General features: G+C 42.6%; 1 protein-coding gene across 2 annotated transcripts in view; it reads right to left on the reverse strand.

The window, feature by feature from the left end:
* Positions 1 to 26,881, reverse strand: part of AGPAT3 (1-acylglycerol-3-phosphate O-acyltransferase 3) — a 291,686-nt gene that overhangs the window by 148,001 nt on the left and 116,804 nt on the right. For both annotated transcript variants that reach the window (XM_053705715.1, XM_053705716.1), the window contains exon 6: positions 25,105 to 25,207. In XM_053705715.1, the coding sequence (XP_053561690.1) occupies positions 25,105 to 25,207 (103 nt within the window). The remainder of the gene's footprint in view (positions 1 to 25,104; positions 25,208 to 26,881) is intronic.

The raw sequence follows: 26,881 nt of genomic DNA on the forward strand, positions 1-26,881 counted from the left end.
AAAATTCTGGGCGCCGTGGCCAGACCGAAAGGGAGAGCTACAAACTGAAAATGTTTGTCCAGAAAGGCAAACCTCAGGAACTTGTGATGATCTCTGTGGATAGGAACACGAAGATATGCATCCTTTAGATCCACTGTTGTCATAAAATTGACCCTCCTGGATCAATGGAAGAATGGTACTAATAGTTTCCATCTTGAAAGATGGAACTCTGAGAAACTTGTTTAGACTCTTGAGGTCTAAGATAGGTCTGAAAGTTATGAATTATCCCAGGTGGGGATAAAAAAAGCGCGCTGAAAAAAAGTGTAAAACATAAAACAATTCTTTAGCAAACAAAGTCAATGTGGAAACTCTACCGTAAAACCGGTTAGTGATTGTGTCCTTGACGGGAAAGGGATTCCTATAAGTTAGTTTCAATATTTTTCTCCCCTTTTTTTAAAAAAAACGATGGTGGATGTGTTTCTTCTGAGATGAAATGGTGGCGTGAATGCAGGCAGCTCCTCTTGGTCCCAGAGAGTGGGGAATGTACTAGTGCAGGAAGGAAAAGAGAGAGGGCGCCACAATAGCGTAATATTGTCTGGTATTGTGAGCAAACATATATAGATAAATGGTGTGCTTACCAGAACAAGAGGCACTGTGCTGTGACCAGTGCGTGATAGCTTGCTAGCACTTAACAGTGGCTAGTACACTGGATGGATAGCGTTCCTTTGAGTCTTTGCTGATACCCCCTAGGCAACCTTTTTCTTAGTGCTGGTAATTTCAACTGGAATATGGAATTTGGTGTATTGTTGTATGGTATTGGAATACCACAAGGCTTAGACAACTTCTTGTAATAAAAAGCTTTAATATGACTCGTTTCTCAACCCCAACTGGGTCGTTTCCTCAGATAATTTTATCTGAGGAAACGACCCAGTTGGGGTTGAGAAACGCGTCATATTAAAGCTTTTTTTGCCTAGGGGGTATCAGCAAAGACTCCAAGGAACGCTATCCATCCAGTGTACTAGCCACTGTTAAGTGCTAGCAAGCTATCACGCACTGGTCACAGCACAGTGCCTCTTGTTCTGGTAAGCACACCATTTATCTATATATGTTTGCTCACAATACCAGACAATATTACGCTATTGTGGCGCCCTCTCTCTTTTCCTTCCAGGTCTGAAAGTTACCTCTTTTTTGGGAACTACAAACAGATTTGAATAAAACCCCTGTCCCTGTATTGGAATGGGACAGATTACTCCAATGGAGGAGATGTCTCTTACACAACGTAAGAACGCCTCTCTTTATCTGGTCTGCAGATAATCGTGAAAGAAGAAACCTTGCTCTGGGGGAAAAATTTCTGAACTCCAATTTGTATCCCTGAGACACTATTTCTATTGCCCAGGGTTCCTGAACGTCTCGTATCCAAGCCTGGATGAAAAAGGAAAGTCTGCCCCCTACTAGATCCGGTCCCGGATCGGGGGCCAGCCCTTCATGCCGATTTGGGAGCAGCAGCAGGCTTCTTGGATTGTTTACCCTTTTTCCAAGACTGGTTGGGTCTCCAGGTAGACTTGGTTTGTGAATAGTTCCCTTCCTGTTTAGAGGAAGGGGGGGGGAGACGGACTCCCTTGAAATTTCGAAAGGAACGAAAATTACTCTGTTTGGATTTTTTATCCTGAGGGAGGAGATGACCCTTGCCTCCCATGATGTCAGAAATAATTTTCTTCATGTCAGGTCCGAACGGGGTTTTCCCCTTGTAAGAAATAGCCAAAAGCTTAGACTTGGATGACACATCTGCAGACCAAGACTTCAACCATAAGGCTCTGCGTGCTAAGATGGAAAAAACGAACTCTTAGCCGACAATTTAGTAATCTGCAGAGAAGCATCCGTAATAAACGAATTAGCTAATTTAAGAGCTTTAATCCGATCCTGTATCTCTTCCAAAAAAGTCCGTCTTAAGAGACTCTTACAGAACATCAAACCAATAAGCAGCCGCACTGGTAACCATAACAATGCAAGCCTCCGGTTGTAATAGCAACCCCTGGTGAACATAGATCTTCTTAAGGAGACCTTCCAACTTCTTATCCATAGGGTCTTTAAAAGCACAACTATCCTCAATAGGAATAGTAGATCATTTAGCCAAAGTAGAAATAGCACTCTCCACATTAGGGACCGTCTGCCAAGAGTCTCTAATAGTGTCAGCTATAGGGTACATCTTCTTAAAAACGGGAGAAGGAGAGAAGGGAATACCTGGTCTCTCCCATTCCTTGGCAATAATCTCCGAAGTTCTCTTGGGAACTGGAAAAACATCAGAATAAGAAGGGACTTCTAGGTATCTGTCCAGCTTACTCAATTTCTCTGGAGGAACCACTATTGAATCAGTCGCCCAGAGTCACCAAAACCTCCCTCAATAATAAAAACGGAGGTGTTCAAGTTTGAACCTGAAAGAAACCACTTCTGAATCCGTCAGTCGTAAGGCACTTCCTGAATCAGAAAGCTCACCTTCGGATAGGACCTCCATACCCTCCAATTCAGAGCCCTGGGAGGGTAAATCTGAGATCGCCATCAAGGTATCAGAAGCTGCATTGACCACGTGGTTTTCCTTCCTTTTGCACTTGCCTTGAAATATGGGAAAGGCAAATAACGAATTGGAAAGTGTAGATGACATTACTGCAGTTATGTCCTTTAACGTGACCGCAGTAGAAACTAAAGAAGCACTTGGCACCGCTTGAACGGGCGTTAAAGGCTGTGACGCTTGGGGAGATCTGTGGACTCATCGTGTCTTTAAAAAGAAAGATCCCTAAGATCTTGTAAAGATTCGAAGGGCCACAGCAAGGCCAAAGGGAAGGGAAACAAACTGGAAAGTCAGTCCAGAAAGGCAAAACCGCAGAAATAGGAAAAGTTCCCAGAATATGGGAACAAGAAATAAGTATCCTTCAGGTCCATAATAGACATGAACCGACCCTCCTGAACCAAAGGAATAATGGAACAAATAGTCTCCTATGAAGGACGGAACCTTGAGTGAATTTGTTGACACTTGAGGTTCAATATGGGTCGGAAAATTTCCTCTATCTGGGGAACCACAAAAGCAATTGAATTAAAATCCCTGAACCTGTTCAGATACAGGAACAAAACACTCCTAGAGAAAAATAGGTCCTTTTTGTAGAGAAAGGAGGACTCTCTTCCCCTGGAATGCAGGAAAAAAAACCTGACAGGCTAAATCTGCCCCTGGGGAGACAGGACTTGAACCCTATCATGAATCCCTGGGAAAACGACTTCCACAGCCCAAGGATCTGGGACATTGTGTATTCAATACTTCCGAAAGAAGAAAAACCTGCTCTTTACTGTAACCAAGACTGTATAGGAGGGCGGCTCCTATATGATGACTATAGTCATAGGAAGGATTAGGGTAGAGTTCCCCCATACCAAGGATGACTGCACCTCCATGATATCCTAGATCGATCCATTGAAGTTACAAAGGGAACGAACATTACTAGAGACCCTGAAGTCAGAAAAGTCTAGAAGACCACCTCAGTTAAAAAAAAAAAAATTAAAAAATAAAAGGTTCCTCTCCACGTAAATCTTTAGAAAAAGCAAAAAAAGATTTATTCGATCTGAAGAGAAACCAGAGCATGGGGGGGGTAAAGCATATAGGTCACAGACATAGCAATTATGATTGTATTCCTATACATAAAATCTAGAAATATCTACATCTGATACATATAAGCCCCTATAGATGAAATAGGATAGCATACATGCCACGGATATTAGTACAGATCCCCTCATAAGAGAACTCAAAATATGGAGCTCCAACATAAAGGAGAGGAGCCCCTGTACAAGGTAGATAACAGAAACATGTTATATTACATCTGATACATAAAAAATAAAGACGCCACAGCGATCCCCCATAATGTAGTGCCTACTAGAGCAGTAGAAAAAAATCCATTACCGTGGCTCAGAGAAGGTTTACACACACACACATACTGCATCAGTTTCAAGTGATTTAGCATATGAGTATTATGTCCCTTTAAGTAAAAATAGTTTGCATAAAAAATGGTTTAAAAATTGTTGGGAAGTATTTTAAAATTAATTTTCAAAAATAAGAAAAAAATACTTAAAAATAGCCATGGTGTCTGGACACTGCTCCCCTCTTATCAGTGTTTAGACAGACGTTCTATTTCACCCGAGTTAACAGCTTCTAGGCAGCTCCAGCAGATAATCTCTATTTCACCAAAACAATGGATATAGCTACAGCCATAAAAGGAATTATGTGGTGGAGCTGTACAATTCAGAAACTTAATGGCGAGGCACTGCAGGTTAAGTAATTAATGTACATATTATATTTTGTCTCTCTCAACTTGTTTATGTCCCTTTAATGATATTTTTCATTAAGTTTTGAATTTCTATAGGACAGGTAATTAATCACCACTAGATGACAGTAGAAGACTCAATACTAGAGGAAATCTGTCAAAGAAAATGTAACCCATTCCATACATGAATACAAACATTTATTCACCGCATATGTGAAATAAACATAAAGAGGAAACCTCTGACTGTATGACCGCTATTAAAGTGAAGGTATTGGTGAATGAAAGCCGTTTTTTAAAAATACTATTAAAAACAGGGGCACTTTCATTCATCAAAGTTTACAAAGCAGCCGTTTTGTTAAAAAAAAAAACTTACCTTTTTTTCTTTTCACAGCCAGAGCAGCTTCCCCCTCTGGAAATCCTCTCTTCACACGTCAGCAATGACTAATCCGGCTTCCTCCAATCACAGCTTTCCCCCAGGGTGGTCATTGCCTGAAGCCATGCTGTGATTGGAGGAAGCCGGATTAGTCATTGCTGACGTGTGAAGAGAGGATTTCCAGAGGGGGAAGCTGCTCTGGCTGTGAAAAGAAAAAAAATAAGGTAATTTTTTTTTAACAAAACGGCTGCTTTGTAAACTTTGATGAATGAAAGTGCCCCTGTTTTTAATAGTATTTTTAAAAAACTGCTTTCATTCATCAAAGTTTACCTTCACTCTAATACACATCTATCATGGATTACGCTGACCTTAGAGACCGCGAACATAATAGTCAGAAAAAAACGGCACATAACATTACAGAACCCAGAAGATGACAATTAAACAAAGGCTTCGGAGATCACAAAACCTCTCAGATTCAGTGCAACAGCACGCCATGGCGGGAATATGAAATTTTAAGTGCGCATCAAATAAATATGGCGTCCCTAAATCAAACTGAAAATCTGCATGGGAGCCTAACGTGCACATAATGGGCTCAAAACAATAGGCGTGCAGTGCGATCGCCAAAGAAGCCGACTATCTCCAGTACCGGAGAAACATTCCCAAACCAGAACCAAGAGTCACACGCTGAAGTTGCTGGTATGCACATGCCTCCTTTCAGAGCCGCAATACGGCCATCAACACCAGGACCCTCTAAGCACCTAAGGGAGACTTGCAAATGTGGCCATGTGCACTTATGTCCCTCTAAATCGAGCGCCATTGAAAAACAAGTGCTGAGGTAGTGAACCGCAAATGTGGACATCCAGTCAAGTATTCACTGCCAGTACAAAATGTTCCCTTTCACAAGCGCTGTACTATACAAGCTGCAAAAAAAAAAGAAAAAAAAAAAAAAAAAAAAGATAACTGCGTTAAACAAAATAAGTGACTAGGACTTGCCTGAGAGAGGGATCTCCCTCTACCATTGACAAAACTCCTCAACGGTTCACCAATAAAGGAGCTATGCCTCTAAGAACCGTAACGTCAGCTAAATAACGGTCAGAGAAAACTATAAACCTCAAATATTTTACAGATACCCTTCACAAAAGGATTTACTCTAGGTCAGCCAAGATTCAAGTTTAACAGGAACCGGAATCATAGATACCCTTCCCAAAGGGATTTACTCTAGCTAAAATTAATAGGGGCCAATTTTAAAAACCCCATAGTGCCTACCCCTACTGAGGGGTTAAATCAGAGAGGTAAAAGTGCCCCACCATTAGTGAGAAGTCACCCCTCACTTAGATCACAAGCCATAGGGGGAATAAGGGATCCAGGGACTTACCAGTCTTGCAGCTTTCTAAGTAGCCCCAGGCTTGGCAGTAAAAACATCATCCTGACAGAGACCGTATTCAATTTTAGGGCAGACACTACATCTCCGGTGTAACAGAAACAGTTCTGATAGTAACCTGGAGAGAAAGGAAAAGAAAGAGTAACCAACTCTGGTGTTCCATAGGAGGGGTAGCATGAATGTTAGAAGACGGCGAGGTTGTCTTTGCTTTATTTCTAAACTGCTAAAAGCCACCATTACTCTTACTAAAGAGATTGACATGGACACAGCTTGACCCCAATCCTTACTTGCAGGAAAAAAGTACCCAGTAAAGCATTAAAATATCTTCAGACACCAACTTCGCCATCCTCCCGTGATCAAGGCAAAGAGAATGACTGGAGGTTATAGGTATGGGAAGTGATACTTAACAGCTCTGCTGCGGTGCTCTTTGCCGCCTCCTACTGGCGAGGAGTGAATATCCCACTAGTAATTAGAATTATTTCGTAGACACTCCATGCCATAGGAAAGAAATATGAGCGGTATCACACTTTCCATAGCGCTGCCATTACGAGTTACTGAATAACCTTGTTGTGCTGTGCTCCATACCGCACAAAAGCCAAGGGCTGAGTTTACGTGCTTGTGCACGCTATCCCCCATAGACATCAATGGGGAGAAAGGTTTTATTTTTCTAACACTATCACCTGCGATCGCGGAATGGAGATCTCTGTAACGCAACCCCAGTGAGGTCTATAGGGAAAAGAAAGTTAAGTTTAAACCTAACAAACCCCTAGTCTAAATACCCCTAATCCACCACCCCCGACACTAAATAAAATGATTAAACCCGAAACCGCCGCCCCCCCACATCGCCAACACTATAAAAGTATTAACCCCTAAACCTCCAGCCCCCCACATGGCCACTAATAAACTAAACCTATTAACCCCTTAACCGCCAGCCCCCCACACCACAAAACACTTAAACTATTAAACTATTAACTCCTAAACCTACCCCCCCCCCCCCCCCAACTTTAAATTAAAAGTTACAATATATCTTAAAATAAATTTAAAAAAACTTGCTTGTGAAATAAAAAAAAACAAAAATGTATGCTTACCTAATAAATTTACTTCTTACCGGATATGGTGAGTCCACGGCTTGAGTAATTACTGTTGGGATTATCATTCCTGGCCAGCAGGAGGAGTCAAAGTGCACCACAGTTAAACTGCTAAGTATCACTTCCTTTACCCACGAGCCCCAGTCATTCGACCGAAGGGAAATGGAGAAAAAGGAGTAACAAAGGTGTAGAGATGCCTGAGGTTATAGTAAAAATAACAACTGTCTTAAAATAAAGGGTGGGGCCGTGGACTCACCATATCCGGAAAGAAATTTATCAGTTAAGCATAAATTTTGTTTTTCTTTCCTAAGATATGGTGAGTCCACGGGTTGAGTAATTACTGTTGGGAACCAATACCCAAGCAAGAGGACACGGATAAATAGGGAGGGACAAGACAGGCAGACCTAAACAGAAGGCACCACCACTTGAAGAACCTTTCTCCAAAAGAAGCCTCAGCCGAGGCAAAATTATCAAATTTGGAAAAAGTATGTAGAGAAGACCAAGTTGCAGCCTTGCAAATTTGTTCCACAGAAGCTTCATGTTTGAAAGAACAAGAGGAAACAGCTCTTGTGGAATGAGCCGTAATTCTCTCAAGAGGCTGCTGTCCAGCAGTCTCATAAGCCAAACGAATTATATTTTTTAACCAAAAAGAAAGTAGTAGCAGTAGCTTTCTGACATTTACGTTTCCCAGAGAAACAGACAAAGAGGGCAGAGGACTGGCGAAAACCCGTAGTCGCCTGTAAGTAGAATTGAAGAACACATACAACATCCAAATTGTGTAACAAACGTTCTTTGGAAGAAACAGAATTTATGCTTACCTGATAAATTACTTTCTCCAACGGTGTGTCCGGTCCACGGCGTCATCCATAACTTGTGGGAATATTCTCTTCCCCAACAGGAAATGGCAAAGAGCACAGCAAAAGCTGTCCATATAGTCCCTCCTAGGCTCCGCCCACCCCAGTCATTCGACCGACGGACAGGAGAAAAAAAACAGGAGAAACTATAGGGTGCCGTGGTGACTGTAGTTAAAGAAAGCAATTCATCAAACCTGATTAAAAAACCAGGGCGGGCCGTGGACCGGACACACCGTTGGAGAAAGTAATTTATCAAGTAAGCATAAATTCTGTTTTCTCCAACATTGGTGTGTCCGGTCCACGGCGTCATCCATAACTTGTGGGAACCAATACCAAAGCTTTAGGACACGGATGAAGGGAGGGAGCCAATCAGGTTGCCTAAACGGAAGGCACCACGGCTTGCAAAACCTTTCTCCCAAAAATAGCCTCCGAAGCAGCAAAAGTATAAAATTTGTAGAATTTGGCAAAAGTGTGCAGGGAAGACCAAGTCGCTGCCTTACATATCTGATCAACAGAAGCCTCGTTCTTGAAGGCCCATGTGGAAGCCACAGCCCTAGTAGAGTGAGCCATGATGCGTTCAGGAGGCTGCCGTCCGGCAGTCTCGTAAGCCAATCGGATGATGCTTTTCAGCCAAAAGGAAAGAGAGGTAGCAGTAGCTTTTTGACCTCTCCTCTTGCCAGAATAAACGACAAACAGAGAAGACGTTTGTCTGAAATCCTTTGTTGCTTCTAAATAGAACTTTAAAGCACGAACTACATCTAAATTGTGTAACAAACGTTCCTTCTTTGAAACTGGATTCGGACACGAAGAAGGTACAACTATTTCCTGGTTAATATTCTTGTTGGAAACAACCTTTGGAAGGAAACCAGGTTTAGTACGCAAGACAACCTTATCTGAATGGAACACCAGATAGGGCGGATTACACTGCAAAGCAGATAACTCAGAAACTCTTCTAGCAGAAGAAATAGCAACCAAAAACAGAACTTTCCAAGATAACATCTTGATATCTATGGAATGTAGAGGTTCAAACGGAACCCCTTGAAGAACTGAAAGAACTAAATTCAGACTCCAGGGAGGAGTCAAAGGTCTGTAAACAGGCTTGATCCTGAACAAAAGCTTGAACATCAGGCACAGCTGCCAGTCGTTTGTGTAACAAGACAGATAAAGCAGAAATCTGTCCCTTTAGAGAACTCGCTGATAATCCCTTATCCAAACCTTCTTGGAGAAAGGAAAGGATCCTAGGAATTTTGATCTTACTCCATGAGAATCCCTTGGATTCACACCAACAGATATATCTTTTCCATATTTTATGGTAAATCTTCCTAGTTACAGGTTTTCTGGCTTGTATCAGAGTATCTATTACAGAATCCGAAAACCCACGCTTAGATAAAATAAAGCGTTCAATTTCCAAGCCGTTAGCTGAAGGGAAACTAGATTTGGATGTTCGAATGGACCTTGTACTAGAAGATCCTGTCTCAAAAGGTAGCTTCCATGGTGGAGCCGATGACATATTCACCAGGTCTGCATACCAAGCCCTGCGTGGCCACGCAGGAGCTATCAAGATCACCAGGGCCCTCTCCTGCTTGATCCTGGCTACCAGCCTGGGAATGAGAGGAAATGGTGGAAACACATAAGCTAGGTTGAAGATCCAAGGCGCTACTAATGCATCCACTAGAGTCGCCTTGGGATCCCTGGATCTGGACCCGTAGCAAGGAACCTTGAAGTTCTGACGTGACGCCATCAGATCCATGTCTGGAATGCCCCATAGTTGAGTCAACTGGGCAAAGATATCCGGGTGGAGTTCCCACTCCCCGGATGGAATGTCTGACGACTCAGATAATCCGCCTCCCAGTTTTCCACTCCTGGGATGTGGATCGCAGATAGGTGGCAGGAGTGATCCTCTGCCCATTTTATATTTTGGTCACTTCTCTCATCGCCAGGGAACTCCTTGTTCCCCCCTGATGGTTGATGTAAGCAACAGTCGTCATGTTGTCTGATTGGAATCTTATGAATCTGGCCTTTGCTAGTTGAGGCCAAGCCTTGAGAGTATTGAATATCGCTCTCAGTTCCAGAATGTTTATCGGGAGAAGAGACTCTTCCCGAGACCATAACCCCTGAGCTTTCAGGGAGTCCCAGACCGTGCCCCAGCCCACTAGACTGGCGTCGGTCGTGACGATGACCCACTCTGGTCTGCGGAAACTCATTCCCTGGGACAGGTGGTCCTGGGTTAGCCACCAACGGAGTGAGTCTCTGGTCTTCTGATCTACTTGAATCACTGGAGACAAGTCTGTATAGTCCCCATTCCACTGTTTCAGCATGCACAGTTGTAATGGTCTTAGATGAATTTGCGCAAAAGGAACTATGTCCATTGCTGCCACCATCAACCCTACTACTTCCATGCACTGAGCTATGGAAGGACGTGGAACAGAATGAAGAACTTGACAAGCGTTTAGAAGTTTTGACTTTCTGACATCTGTCAGGAAAATCTTCATTTCTAAAGAATCTATTATTGTCCCCAAGAAAGGAACTCTTGTCGACGGAGACAGGGAACTTTTGTCTATGTTCACTTTCCATCCGTGAGATCTGAGAAAGGCCAGAACGATGTCTGTGTGAGCCTTTGCCTTTGAAAGAGACGACGCTTGTATCAGAATGTCATCCAAGTACGGTGCCACTGCAATGCCCCTTGGTCTTAGAACCGCTAGAAGGGACCCGAGTACCTTTGTGAAAATCCTTGGAGCAGTGGCTAGCCCGAATGGGAATGCCACAAACTGGTAATGTTTGTCCAGAAAGGCGAACCTTAGGAACTGATGATGATCTTTGTGGATAGGAATATGTAGATACGCATCCTTTAGATCCACGGTAGTCATAAATTGACCCTCCTGGATTGTAGGTAAAATCGTTCGAATGGTTTCCATTTTGAACGATGGCACTCTGAGAAATTTGTTTAGGATCTTTAAATCCAGAATTGGTCTGAAAGTTCCCTCTTTTTTGGGAACTACAAACAGATTTGAGTAAAACCCCATTCCTTGTTCCACGGTTGGAACTGGGTGTATCACTCCCATTTTTAACAGGTCTTCTACACAATGTAAGAATGCCTGTCTCTTTATTTGGTTTGAAGATAAGTGAGACATGTGGAACTTTCCCCTTGGGAGTAGTTCCTTGAATTCCAGAAGATAACCCTGAGAAACTATTTCTAGTGCCCAGGGATCCTGAACATCTCTTGCCCAAGCCTGAGCGAAGAGAGAGAGTCTGCCCCCTACTAGATCCGGTCCCGGATCGGGGGCTACTCCTTCATGCTGTTTTGTTAGCAGCAGCAGGCTTCTTGGCCTGCTTACCCTTGCATCGGTTTCCAAGCTGGTCTGGTTTGCGAAGCATTACCCTCTTGTCTAGAGGCTGCAGAGTTGGAGGCCGGTCCGTTCCTGAAATTGCGAAAGGAACAAAAATTAGACTTATTCTTGGCTTTGAAAGGCCTATTTTGTGGGAGGGCGTGGCCCTTACCCCCAGTGATGTCTGAGATAATCTCTTTCAATTCTGGCCCAAAAAAATTTTACCCTTGAAGGGGATATTAAGCAATTTTGTCTTGGAAGATACATCCGCTGAAAACAATTGAAAACCCAGAATTTTTTGCCGCTATAATCTAGCTAACTGCAAAGCGGCATCTAAAATAAAGGAATTAGCTAACTTAAGTGCGTGAACTCTGTCCATAACCTCCTCATACGGAGTCTCTCTACTGAGCGACTTTTCTAGTTCCTCGAACCAGAACCACGCTGCTGTAGTGACAGGAATAATGCACAAAATAGGTTGCAGGAGGTAACCTTGCTGTACAAAAATCTTTTTAAGCAAACCCTCCAATTTTTTATCCATAGGATCTTTGAAAGCACAATTATCCTCAATAGGAATAGTAGTGCGCTTGGCTAGTGTAGAAACTGCCCCCTCGACCTTAGGAACTGTCTGCCATAAGTCCTTTCTGGAGTCGACCATAAGAAATAATTTCTTAAATATAGGAGGGGGAACAAAAGGTATGCCGGGCTTCTCCCACTCCTTATTCACTATGTCCGCCACCCGCTTGGGTATAGGAAAAGCGTCGGGGTGCACCGGAACCTCTAGGAACTTGTCAATCTTGCACAATTTTTCTGGAATGACCAGGTTGTCACAATCATACAGAGTAGATAACACCTCCTTAAGCAGTGCACGGAGATGTTCTAATTTAAATTTAAATGTCACAACATCAGGTTCTGCCTGTTGAGAAATTGTACCTGAATCTGAAATTTCCCCATCTGACAAAACCTCCCTCATGGCCCCTTCAGATTGGTGTGAGGGTATGACAGAGCAATTATCAGCGCCCTCCTGCTCTACAGTGTTTAAAACAGAGCAATCGCGCTTTCTCTGAAATGCAAGCATTTCGGATAAAATATTTGCTATGGAGTTATCCATTACTGCCGTCAATTGTTGCATAGTAACAAGCATTGGCGCGCTAGAAGTATTAGGGGGCAAAACTGGTGTAGACACAGAAGGAGATGATGTAGAACTATGTCTACTCCCTTCATCTGATGAATCATCTTGGGCAACTTTACTATCTGTGGCAGTACTGTCCTTACTTTGTTTGGACGCTATGGCACAATTATCACACAATTTTGAAGGGGGAGACACATTGGCTTCCATACATACAGAACATAGCTTATCTGAAGGTACAGACATGTTAAACAGGCTTAAACTTGTCAAAGTACAAAAACCGTTTTAAAACAAAACCGTTACTGTCTCTTTAAATTTTAAACAGGGCACACTTTATTACTGAATATGTGAAAAACTATGAAGGAATTGTTCAAATTTAACCAAATTTTCACCACAGTGTCTTAAAGCATTCAAAGCATTGCACCCCAAATTTCAGACCTTTAACCCTGAAAATGAAGAAACCGGAGCCGGTTACAGTTTTAACCCCTCTACAGTCCCAGCTACAGCCTTTGCTGCGACTCTACCAAACGCAGGGGGGAATACGATACCAAATGAAGCCTTCTAGGAACCTTTTCAACTACTTTCAGACCCACACACATGCAGCTGCATGTCCTGCTCTCAAAAGTAACTGCGCAGTAATGGCGCGAAAATGAGGCTCAGCCTACTACAAGGCCCTTCCTGACTGGAAAGGTGTCTAAACCAGTGCCTGACGTTAAAAAATGTTACCCAAAGTTTATAAGTGTGAATTTCAACATCAAACTGTATAAAATGCCCAAATAAAGCAATCGATCTTGCCCATAAAAGTGTCTACCAGTTTTATAGCCCATATTAAGCCCTTTATTCTGTTTGAGACTAAGAAAATGGCTTACCGGTCCCCCTGAGGGGAAATGACAGCCTTCCAGCATTACACAGTCTTGTTAGAAAACAGAATTTATGTTTACCTGATAAATTACTTTCTCCAACGGTGTGTCCGGTCCACGGCGTCATCCTTACTTGTGGGATATTCTCTTCCCCAACAGGAAATGGCAAAGAGCCCAGCAACGCTGGTCACATGATCCCTCCTAAGCTCCGCCTTCCCCAGTCATTCGACCGACGTAAAGGAGGAATATTTGCATAGGAGAAACCATATGATACCGTGGTGACTGTAGTTAAAGAAAATAAATTATCAGACCTGATTAAAAAACCAGGGCGGGCCGTGGACCGGACACACCGTTGGAGAAAGTAATTTATCAGGTAAACATAAATTCTGTTTTCTCCAACATAGGTGTGTCCTGTTCACGGCGTCATCCTTACTTGTGGGAACCAATACCAAAGCTTTAGGACACGGATGAAGGGAGGGAGCAAATCAGGTCACCTAGATGGAAGGCACCACGGCTTGCAAAACCTTTCTCCCAAAAATAGCCTCAGAAGAAGCAAAAGTATCAAACTTGTAAAATTTAGTAAAAGTGTGCAGTGAAGACCAAGTCGCTGCCTTACATATCTGATCAACAGAAGCCTCGTTCTTGAAGGCCCATGTGGAAGCCACAGCCCTAGTGGAATGAGCTGTGATTCTTTCAGGAGGCTGCCGTCCGGCAGTCTCATAAGCCAATCTGATGATGCTTTTAATCCAAAAAGAGAGAGAGGTAGAAGTTGCTTTTTGACCTCTCCTTTTACCAGAATAAACAACAAACAAGGAAGATGTTTGTCTAAAATCCTTTGTAGCATCTAAATAGAATTTTAGAGCACGAACAACATCCAAATTGTGCAACAAACGTTCCTTCTTTGAAACTGGATTCGGACACAAAGAAGGCACGACTATCTCCTGGTTAATGTTTTTGTTAGAAACAACTTTCGGAAGAAAACCAGGTTTAGTACGTAAAACCACCTTATCTGCATGGAACACCAGATAAGGAGGAGAACACTGCAGAGCAGATAATTCTGAAACTCTTCTAGCAGAAGAAATTGCAACCAAAAACAAAACTTTCCAAGATAATAACTTAATATCAACGGAATGTAAGGGTTCAAACGGAACCCCCTGAAGAACTGAAAGAACTAAATTGAGACTCCAAGGAGGAGTCAAAGGTTTGTAAACAGGCTTGATTCTAACCAGAGCCTGAACAAAGGCTTGAACATCTGGCACAGCTGCCAGTTTTTTGTGAAGTAACACAGACAAGGCAGAAATCTGTCCCTTCAAGGAACTAGCAGATAATCCTTTCTCCAAACCTTCTTGAAGAAAGGATAGAATCTTAGGAATTTTTACCTTGTCCCAAGGGAATCCTTTAGATTCACACCAACAGATATATTTTTTCCATATTTTGTGGTAAATTTTTCTAGTTACAGGCTTTCTGGCCTGAACAAGAGTATCAATGACAGAATCTGAGAACCCTCGCTTTGATAAGATCAAGCGTTCAATCTCCAAGCAGTCAGTTGGAGTGAGACCAGATTCGGATGTTCGAACGGACCTTGAACAAGAAGGTCTCGTCTCAAAGGTAGCTTCCATGGTGGAGCCGATGACATATTCACCAGGTCTGCATACCAAGTCCTGCGTGGCCACGCAGGAGCTATCAAGATCACCGATGCTCTCTCCTGATTGATCCTGGCTACCAGCCTGGGGATGAGAGGAAACGGCGGGAATACATAAGCTAGTTTGAAGGTCCAAGGTGCTACTAGTGCATCTACTAGAGTCGCCTTGGGATCCCTGGATCTGGACCCGTAGCAAGGAACCTTGAAGTTCTGACGAGAGGCCATCAGATCCATGTCTGGAATGCCCCACAATTGAGTAATTTGGGCAAAGATTTCCGGATGGAGTTCCCACTCCCCCGGATGAAATGTCTGACGACTCAGAAAATCCGCTTCCCAATTTTCCACTCCTGGGATGTGGATTGCAGACAAGTGGCAGGAGTCTCCGCCCATTGAATGATTTTGGTCACTTCTTCCATCGCCAGGGAACTCCTTGTTCCCCCCTGATGGTTGATGTACGCAACAGTCGTCATGTTGTCTGATTGAAACCGTATGAACTTGGCCTTTGCTAGCTGAGGCCAAGCCTTGAGAGCATTGAGTATCGCTCTCAGTTCCAGAATATTTATCGGTAGAAGAGATTCTTCCCGAGACCAAAGACCCTGAGCTTTCAGGGGTCCCCAGACCGCGCCCCAGCCCACCAGACTGGCGTCGGTCGTGACAATGACCCACTCTGGTCTGCGGAAGCTCATCCCCTGTGACAGGTTGTCCAGGGACAGCCACCAACGGAGTGAATCTCTGGTCCTCTGATTTACTTGTATCGTCGGAGACAAGTCTGTATAGTCCCCATTCCACTGACTGAGCATGCACAGTTGTAATGGTCTTAGATGAATGCGCGCAAAAGGAACTATGTCCATTGCCGCTACCATCAAACCTATTACTTCCATGCACTGCGCTATGGAAGGAAGAGGAACAGAATGAAGTATTTGACAAGAGTTCAGAAGTTTTGATTTTCTGGCCTCTGTCAGAAAAATCCTCATTTCTAAGGAGTCTATTATTGTTCCCAAGAAGGGAACCCTTGTTGACGGAGATAGAGAACTTTTTTCTACGTTCACTTTCCACCCGTGAGATCTGAGAAAGGCCAGGACAATATCCGTGTGAGCCTTTGCTTGAGGAAGGGACGACGCTTGAATCAGAATGTCGTCCAAGTAAGGTACTACTGCAATGCCCCTTGGTCTTAGCACCGCTAGAAGGGACCCTAGTACCTTTGTGAAAATCCTTGGAGCAGTGGCTAATCCGAACGGAAGTGCCACAAACTGGTAATGCTTGTCCCGGAATGCGAACCTTAGGAACCGATGATGTTCCTTGTGGATAGGAATATGTAGATACGCATCCTTTAAATCCACCGTGGTCATGAATTGACCTTCCTGGATGGAAGGAAGAATTGTTCGAATGGTTTCCATTTTGAACGATGGAACCTTGAGAAACTTGTTTAGGATCTTGAGATCTAAGATTGGTCTGAATGTTCCCTCTTTTTTTGGGAACTACGAACAGATTGGAGTAGAACCCCATCCCTTGTTCTCCTAATGGAACAGGATGAATCACTCCCATTTTTAACAGGTCTTCTACACAATGTAAGAATGCCTGTTTTTTTATGTGGTCTGAAGACAATTGAGACCTGTGGAACCTCCCCCTTGGGGGAAGCCCCTTGAATTCCAGAAGATAACCTTGGGAGACTATTTCTAGTGCCCAAGGATCCAGAACATCTCTTGCCCAAGCCTGAGCGAAGAGAGAGAGTCTGCCCCCCACCAGATCCGGTCCCGGATCGGGGGCCAACATCTCATGCTGTCTTGGTAGCAGTGGCAGGTTTCTTGGCCTGCTTTCCTTTGTTCCAGCCTTGCATTGGTCTCCAGGCTGGCTTGGCTTGAGAAGTATTACCCTCTTGCTTAGAGGACGTAGCACTTGGGGCTGGTCCGTTTCTGCGAAAGGGACGAAAATTAGGTTTATTTTTGGCCTTGAAAGACCTATCCTGAGGAAGGGCGTGGCCCTTGCCCCCAGTGATATCAGAGATAATCTCTTTCAAGTCAGGGCCAAACAGCGTTTTCCCCTTGAAAGGAATGTTAAGCAATTTGTTCTTGGAAGACGCATCCGCTGACCAAGATTTTAACCAAAGCGCTCTGCGCGCCACAATAGCAAAACCAGAATTTTTCGCCGCTAACCTAGCCAATTGCAAAGTGGCGTCTAGGGTGAAAGAATTAGCCAATTTGAGAGCACGAATTCTGTCCATAATCTCCTCATAAGAAGAAGAATTATTATTGATCGCCTTTTCTAGCTCATCGAACCAGAAACACGCGGCTGTAGTGACAGTAACAATGCATGAAATTGGTTGTAGAAGGTAACCTTGCTGAACAAACATCCTTTTAAGCAAACCTTCTAATTTTTTATCCATAGGATCTTTGAAAGCACAACTATCTTCTATGGGTATAGTGGTGCGTTTGTTTAGAGTAGAAACCGCCCCCTCGACCTTGGGGACTGTCTGCCATAAGTCCTTTCTGGGGTCGACCATAGGAAACAATTTTTTAAATATGGGGGGAGGGACGAAAGGTATACCGGGCCTTTCCCATTCTTTATTTACAATGTCCGCCACCCGCTTGGGTATAGGAAAAGCTTCGGGGGGCCCCGGGACCTCTAGGAACTTGTCCATTTTACATAGTTTCTCTGGAATGACCAAATTCTCACAATCATCCAGAGTGGATAACACCTCCTTAAGCAGAGCGCGGAGATGTTCCAATTTAAATTTAAATGTAATCACATCAGGTTCAGCTTGTTGAGAAATTTTCCCTGAATCTGAAGTTTCTCCCTCAGACAAAACCTCCCTGGCCCCCTCAGACTGGTGTAGGGGCCCTTCAGAACCAATATCATCAGCGTCCTCATGCTCTTCAGTATTTTCTAAAACAGAGCAGTCGCGCTTTCGCTGATAAGTGGGCATTTTGGCTAAAATGTTTTTGATAGAATTATCCATTACAGCCGTTAATTGTTGCATAGTAAGGAGTATTGGCGCGCTAGATGTACTAGGGGCCTCCTGTGTGGGCAAGACTGGTGTAGACGAAGGAGGGGATGATGCAGTACCATGCTTACTCCCCTCACTTGAGGAATCATCTTGGGCATCATTTTCTCTAAATTTTTTGTCACATAAATCACATCTATTTAAATGAGAAGGAACCTTGGCTTCCCCACATTCAGAACACAGTCTATCTGGTAGTTCAGACATGTTAAACAGGCAAAAACTTGATAACAAAGTACAAAAAAACGTTTTAAAATAAACCGTTACTGTCACTTTAAATTTTAAACTGAACACACTTTATTACTGCAATTGCGAAAAAGTATGAAGGAATTGTTCAAAATTCACCAAAATTTCACCACAGTGTCTTAAAGCCTTAAAAGTTTGGAATTTGGAAATTTGGAAGCTTTAACCCTTAAAATAACGGAACCGGAGCCGTTTTTATATTTAACCCCTTTACAGTCCCTGGTATCTGCTTTGCTGAGACCCAACCAAGCCCAAAGGGGAATACGATACCAAATGACGCCTTCAGAAAGTCTTTTCTATGTATCAGAGCTCCTCACACATGCATCTGCATGTCATGCTTCTCAAAAACAAGTGCGCAATACAGGCGCGAAAATGAGACTCTGCCTATGATTAGGGAAAGCCCCTAGAGAATAAGGTGTCCAATACAGTGCCTGCCGGTTATTTTACATAATTCCCAAGATTAAAATAATTCCTCAAGGCTATGGAGTATAAAATATGTTTATATATAAATCGATTTAGCCCAGAAAATGTCTACAGTCTTAGAAAGCCCTTGTGAAGCCCTTTTTTTCTTTCTGTAATAAAAATGGCTTACCGGATCCCATAGGGAAAATGACAGCTTCCAGCATTACATCGTCTTGTTAGAATGTGTCATACCTCAAGCAGCAAAAGTCTGCTCACTGTTCCCCCAACTGAAGTTAATTCCTCTCAACAGTCCTGTGTGGAAACAGCCATCGATTTTAGTAACGGTTGCTAAAATCATTTTCCTCTTACAAACAGAAATCTTCATCTCTTTTCTGTTTCAGAGTAAATAGTACATACCAGCACTATTTTAAAATAACAAACTCTTGATTGAATAATAAAAACTACAGTTAAACACTAAAAAACTCTAAGCCATCTCCGTGGAGATGTTGCCTGTACAACGGCAAAGAGAATGACTGGGGAAGGCGGAGCTTAGGAGGGATCATGTGACCAGCGTTGCTGGGCTCTTTGCCATTTCCTGTTGGGGAAGAGAATATCCCACAAGTAAGGATGACGCCGTGGACCGGACACACCTATGTTGGAGAAATATGGCTAGTCATACCTTAAGCAGAAAAGTCTGCTAACTGTTTCCCCCAACTGAAGTTATTTAATCTCAACAGTCCTATGTGGAAACAGCAAACTATTTTAGTTACTGCTGCTAAAATCATATTCCTTTCACAAACAGAACTCTTCATCTTTTTCTGTTTCAGAGTAAATAGTACATACCAGCACTATTTTAAAATAAAGTCTTGATAGTAGAATAAAAAACTACAACTAAACACCACATACTCTTCACCATCTCCGTGGAGATGTTGCCTGTGCAACGGCAAAGAGAATGACTGGGGTGGGCGGAGCCTAGGAGGGACTATATAGACAGCTTTTGCTGTGCTCTTTGCCATTTCCTGTTGGGGAAGAGAATATTCCCACAAGTTATGGATGACGCCGTGGACCGGACACACCAATGTTGGAGAAAGAAGGATTAGGACACAGAGAGGAAACATCAATTTCCTGATATTTCTATTAGAAACAACCTTAGGAAGGAAACCTTAGTATGAAGAACTGCCTTATCGGCATGAAAAATAAGGGGAATCACATTGCAGAGCTGAGAGTTCCGAGACTCTTCGAGCAGAAGAGATAGCAACAAGAAAAAAACCTTCCAAGATAACAACTTAATGTCTATGGAATGCAACGGCTCAAACGGAGCCAGCTGTAAAACTAAGAACAAAGGTTAAGGCGCCAAGGAGGAGCAACAGACTTAAAGACAGGCCTGATTTTGACCAAGGCCTCACAAAAAGATTGCACATCTGGCACATCTGTAAAACTGATAAAGCAGAAATCTGACCATTCAGGGTACTGACTGACAATCCCTTCTCCAGGCCTTCCTGAAGAAAAGATAAAATTCTAGGAATTCTAATTCTGCTCCAAGAGTAGACCTTAGATTCACACCAAAAAAGATATTTACGCCATATCTTATGGTAAATCTTTCTAGTAACAGGCTTGCGAGCCTGAATCATGGTCTCAATGAACGACTCAGAAAAACCCCGCTTGGAAAGAATTAAGCATTCAATCTCCAAGCAGTCAGCTTCAGAGAAACGAGATTTGGATGAAGGAACAGACCCTGAATCAGGAGGTCCTTCCTCAGAGGTAATCTCCAAGGTGGGAGAGATGACATCTCCACTAGGTCTGCAAACCTGCGAGGCCATGCAGGGGCTATTAGAATCACAGACAACCTCTCCTGTTTGATACGAGCAATGACTCGTGGAAGGAGAGCAAACGGAGGAAAGAGGTATGCCAACCTGAAAACCCAAGGAACCGCCAGAGCATCTATTGGAATGGCCTGAGGATCTCTTGACCTTGAACCGTACCTTGTCATTCTGACGAGACTCCATCAGATCCAACTCCGGCACCCCCATTTGAGGACTAAGCTGGAAAACACCTCCAGATGGAGTTCACTCCCCAGGATGAAAAGTCTACCTGCTCAGAATACCCGCTTTCCAGTTGCCTAATCCTGGAATGTGGATGGCAGACATCAACTGTGGGTCTCTGCCCACTGAAGAATCCGAGTAACCTCCATGGCTAAGGAACTCCGAGCTCCTTCCTGGTGATTGATGTAAGCCCCAGAGGTTATGTTGGCTGACTGGAACCTGATAAACTGGGCTGAGGACAACTGAGGCCAAGACAATAGAGAATTGTAAATTGCCCTCAACTCAAAGATGTTGATGGAAAGAGCAGACTTCTCCAGAGTCCAAAGGCCCTGAGCTTTTAACGAGTTCGACTGCTACCCAGCCCAGCAGGCTGGCGTCAGTGGTCACAATCACCAAGGAAGGTCTCCGAAAGCATGTGCCCTGAGACAGATGTTTCTGAGAAATCCACCATGGGAGAGAATCCCTTGACGACTGATCCAACTATTCTCTGAGATAGATCCGCATAGTCGCCATTCCATTATCTGAGCATGCACAACTGGAGAGCTCTCAAATGGAATCGAGCAAAAAGGAATGATGTCCATGGAAGCCACCAGACCGATTACCTCCATACATTGAGCCACTGAAGGATGAGCAGTAGCCTGAAGAGTGAGGCAAGATGAAATTTTGTTTTTTCTGACCTCTGTCAGAAAAATCTTCATCAATAGAGAATCTATTATGGTCCCTAAGAACACTAATCTTTTAGCAGGGGAAAGGGAGCTTTTTTCCAGATTCACATTCCATCAGTGGGAACAAAGAAAAGACAATATCTGTGTGAGATTTTGCTTGTTGAAAAGATGGTGTCTGAACCAATAGGTTGTCCAGGTAAGGTGCCACAGCAATTCAACAAGAACGGATCACTGCCAAAAGAGCCCCCAGAACCTTTGAAAAAATTCTGGGAGCCGTGGCTAGACCAAATGGAAGGGCTACGAACTGGAAATGTTTGTCCAGAAAGGCAAATCTCAGGAATCTGTGATGGTCCCTGTGAATAGGAACATGAAGATATGCATTCTTTAGGTCTATGGTTGTCATGAACTGACCCTCTTGTACTAAAGAAAGAATGGAGCGTATAGTCTCCATCTTGAAGGATGGAACTTTGAGAAACTTGTTTAGACACTTCAAATCTAGAATGGGAAGGAAAGTTTCCTCCTTTTTGGGAACCACAAATAGGTTGGAGTAGAACCCAAGACCCTGTTTCTGCACTGGAACTATCACTCCCAGGGAGAAAATAGGTTTTATACATTTCAAGAACGCCTCTCTTTATCTGGTCTGCAGATAATCTTGAGAGAAGGAATCTGCCCCTGAGAGGAAAAGTCTTGAATTCCAATTTGTAACCCTGGGATACTATGTCCACAGTCCAGGGATCTGGGACATCTCGTATCCAGGCTTGAGACACTTAAGAAAGTCTGCCCCCCACCTGATCCGATCCCAGAACAGAGGCAAACTCTTCATGCCGATTTGAAATCAGCTGCAGGTTTCTTTGATTGTTTCCCCTTGTTCCAAGACTGATAATCTCCCTAGCAAGGTCTGGCACAGGAAAAACCTAAGGGGAAGGTTCATCAAAGAAACTATTAAGTTTACTAGATTTCTTAGAAGTGACAACGACAGGGGTATCATCTAAAGTAGCTAAAACTATCCGAATCTTTCACCCTCAGGAAGTCCAGATGTATCTTCATCAGTCTTATGAGAAAGGACTTCCTCTTACGTTTTCCCTGTAATCTGGGAATGGCAGCTAATGCTGCAGAAACCGCTGAAGATATCTGGGCAGCAATTTCTGCTCTTAAATAAACTACTAGGAGTTAGAGGAACCGCAGGTTTGGGACGCAGTAGGAGAAAGCTGAGGTATTATTTTAACAGCATCATCCTGAGACATTAGGCTCAAACATTTTACCTTTATTTTGCAAGGTTTTCTTGACACATGTAGAACAAAATTGCATAGGAGCTGCAATTTGTGCATCTAAACATAAGCATGAATTCATGAGAGCAGGCTCTTGCTCCATATCAGACATGTTGTGAAACAGTAAATAAACTTGTACAGATAAGTTTCAAAGATTTTAATATTCAATTAAAATAAGCCAAGGAAAAAAAATACTTTAAATTTTATCCCATATTAGGATCGATCCCCAGCTAAAATGTGAGAAAAGATAAGAAAAACTTATCAAATACATTTCTAAAATAACCCTCAGCCAACACCATACCTCAATTACCAAGGTGCCTTACCGCTACCAATTAAGACCGTATCACCCAGAAATGGAGAAAAACAACTTTTTCCTCACAAACGTTATGAAGTAAAGCCGTTCAATGTGACCGCAACAGCTTAGTTCAAATTACTGCTGCTACACAGAGAGGCACTAAAAATAACTTCCTGGTACACCGAGTACCAGAAATATCTGGGGGTTTTAAACCTAACAGTTTAAAATGTTGCATCGTTTTATTTTAAAGCAAAGGGCAAATGAATAAGCTGCTGAAATAGAAAATTCAGCCTAACTTTCAGTTTAAACTTGAATTGTTTTATCAAATAAATGTGTCAGAAAAGCCTAATACAAACCTACCATTTTAACCCTTTCTTCTTGAGAGTTTAAATATTAGTCTCACACATGCTACAGTGCCTGCTTCATGCCCCAGTGTAACCCATGCAACAGGATTATCTATGTCCCAATAAAAAAGCAGTGTCTTAATTTGTTAAGTGCATGGTCTCCCCAACTGGAATAAAAAGCACTTACATGCTCCGCTGTCTGGCATGTAGACAGTTACAAATTATGAGAAGACATAGTTCTTCACAGAGACCTTTGAAAAAGAAAGAACAGAGAAGCCAACTCTGGCTTTTTAAACTAGGGCAGCAATTGTTAGGAAACCGCAGTAAGTACCTCTTTATAAGTTCCTAACTGCTTTAAAGCCACCACTACCAGACTGTAAGGAATGACGTGGAATGCGGCTATACCCCAAAACTTGCTTGTAGATGAAATCAAAAATTTTCTTCAGACACCTTAACTTGACCTCCTCCATGCACCGAAGGCAAAGAGAATGACTGAGGGTTGTGGGTAAGGGAGTGATACTTAGCAGTTTAACTGTGGTGCTCTTTGCCTCCTCCTGCTGGCCAGGAGTGATATTCCCAACAGTATTTACTCAAGCCGTGGACTCACCATATCTTAGGAAAGAAAAAAAAAACTAAGATTAAACTATAAATTAACCTAACATAACCATTCTAATAAAATAGATGACCAATTAAAAATCCTAAATTACATGATAAAAAAAACCTAACTACGAAAAAATAAAAAACCTAAAATTAAGTTTAAATAAATCTAATACAACAAAAAAAATCTAACATTACAAAAAAAACCACTAAAATTGAGAAATAATTGAAATTATCAAAAATATAAACAATTACACCTAATCTAAAAGCCCTATAAAAATAAAGCCCCCCAAAACAAAAACACCCCCTAACCTAACAAACTACCAATAGCTCTTAAAAGGGCCTTTTGTAGGGCATTGCTTTCACAACTTTTACCTACAAAAAAAAAAAATTACAATGTCCCCCCCAAAAGTAAAACCCCCCCACAATAAAAAAAAATAACTAAAAAAAAATCCTTAGCTACCAATTGCCCCTAAAGGCATTCAGCTCTTTTATTGCCCAAAGCACTAATCTTAATAAAAAAAAAAAAAAAAAAAACACCCCACAAAAAACAAAACCCGATTTGAACAGCCAATAGGATTTCAGTAGCTCATCCTATTGGCCGATTTGAAAATGTCAGCCAAAAGGAATGCAAGGTACCCCATTTTTAAACGGATACCTTGCATTCAAGCTTCAGTGTACGGCGGTGATCGTATGAAGAGGACGCTCTGCGCTGGATGTTATCGCCAGTCCTGGACAGCACCGCGATGGAGGAAGAAGTCGTCACCTGGATGAGGATGGATGACCGGACTTCAGGAACCGTGAGTAGATTTTCTGAGTTTAGTGGGGGTTTTTTTTTTTTAGATTAGGGCAGTAAAAGAACTGAATGCCATTTTAAAAGGGCAATTCTTAAACAAATCCCCTTTTAGGGGCAATGGGTAGCTTAGGTTTCTTTTTTTTTAGAGTTAGTTTTTTTATTTTGGGGGGTTGGTTGGGTGGTGGGTTTTACTGTTGGGGGGACTTTGTATTTTTTGTGTAGGTAAAAGAGCTGTTTAACTTAGGGCAATGCCCTACAAAAGGCCCTTTTAAAAGGCTATTGGCAGATTATCGTAGGTTAGACACTGCAACACAGCTTTAGGTGACGTGTCCCCAGCAGACAGAGGGCCCTGGGCTAGGTTATGTGTCCCCAGCAGAACCTGGGATATTTAGCAATGACAGTGTTGGGATGTTTAGTTGGCCAATCTAAGTGTCATTTTGAGTGGCATAAATCCCCCCCCCACCCCAAAAGCCTATCTACTAGTACATGGTGACAAAGGTGTGACCTTCAGCTGCATTTCTCACCTCACACACATGTCTGCTTCATATTTCTTCCCATATAAAATGCCCAACAGGGATGGATTTTTATTTCCACGGAAATTCAGTGTCACATCATAGACCGCAGAGACTGCAAAGTAAAAACAGGTGAATAAGCGTTAGGTAAGTTAGACAATGTAGCAGCATCTTTCTGACAATAAAGTATCCCTGTAATGTAAACAGTAAGAATATAAACGTGTGACTTACAGGAGATACTACAAGCTGTTGTGAAATAAAGTGTGGTGATGGGAAAGCTACTTATATTTATATAGAGCAGCTATAATATTCCTGAAGATACTGTGTTTGGAGAGTAATATACTATAGATATATATAGGCACAACAAGAGGGGTTATATAAACTACCAAAAAAACAGCATGTTATACAAGTCTCATACTTATTGAACGGACCCAGTTTGATAAATATAGTGACGTGATCTTCGGGGGCATCTTTTCTGCAAGAAACAAAGGCGGCCCAGCTTCTGCAAGAAACAAAGGCGGCCCAGCTTCTGCTGATCACCAAATACATCAAACACATCTCAGCATATAACACAGGAGACTCCCAAAAGGAGAACTCTCTTTGTAGTCACTATGGGTTGAGTGTTTAAGATGAGCTGAAATTGATGTTTAGTAAGCTGGGCTACTACAATAGCACACACTTCTTCTACCAGCACAAGAGAGAGTGCTGATCCTTTCATGTTATATGCCGAGATCTGTTGGGTGAACTTGGTGATCTGCCAAAGGCTGTGTCATCTCCTTTATTTCTTTCCGAAACTGTGCACCATAAATGCAATATCACCTTGTCTTCTCCATAAACACCCACGCTACTGGATTTACCATCTGCTGAAAAACACTGCTTCCAGTAGAAAGCCAATCCAATGCTGTACGTGTGAAAGCAGAGGATCGGTGTATGTGAAGTTTAACGATGATCCAACAGGAGGCTAGGGACCGGTCCCCATGACAGGCCTGTGACTAACTCCAAATGAGGGCAATTGTGCCACTACCCAATACTCCATAAACTGCTATCTGTCCAAATAGTAGCTCTCTGAGGTGAAGATAGGGGTCCTCAGACATATTTGAGACCTATCACAAAAAACATCTGGGGCACCTCCATTCTTCACCTTACTCCAGGAGAAGCAAGAATAAACCTGGTTTACCAGTGAGGTGGGTGTTTTTTTTTTTAAGGACTCTTAAAGCTTTGAGAATCTTTGCCTCCTCCTAGTGGCCAGGAGCGGAATTCACAAGAGTAAAGGCTCATGGACTCACCACTTTTATGAAAGAAATATCAATTCAGTAATAACTATTTAGCATAAAGAATAAACGGTGAGCCCTAGTCATCCATCAGCCTATCCTTGCTGAGCTGGGTTTATTGCCCACAGATAATTCTTAATCACATAACTATATATGTTCTTTCTACTAACCATTGTCTAAAGTTCACCAATGGTCCCTCTGACAGTGAATAAGCCGATGGACATTGCTTGCTTGTTTTTTGGTATCCGATTGATTTTTGCTTCAATCCATAAATGAATATTCCCCAACAGGTTATTGAATTTCACACATTTTAGGTTCTCTTTTTTCATCTTTCCCTTTATCTTCCATGCTTCTGGTTTTAGCAATTTTCTAATTTTACTCCAATTATCAATTTTTCTTCATTCTCTTGCTATCTTTATTTGATAAAGCAGGAATGTAAGCATAGGAGCCGGCCCAGTTTTGGTTCAACACCTGGGTAGCGCTTGCTGATTGGTGGCTAAATACAGACACCAATCAGC

The sequence above is a fragment of the Bombina bombina genome, chromosome 3 (genome assembly GCF_027579735.1).
Source record: "Bombina bombina isolate aBomBom1 chromosome 3, aBomBom1.pri, whole genome shotgun sequence".
NCBI classification, from domain to species: Eukaryota; Metazoa; Chordata; class Amphibia; order Anura; family Bombinatoridae; genus Bombina; species Bombina bombina.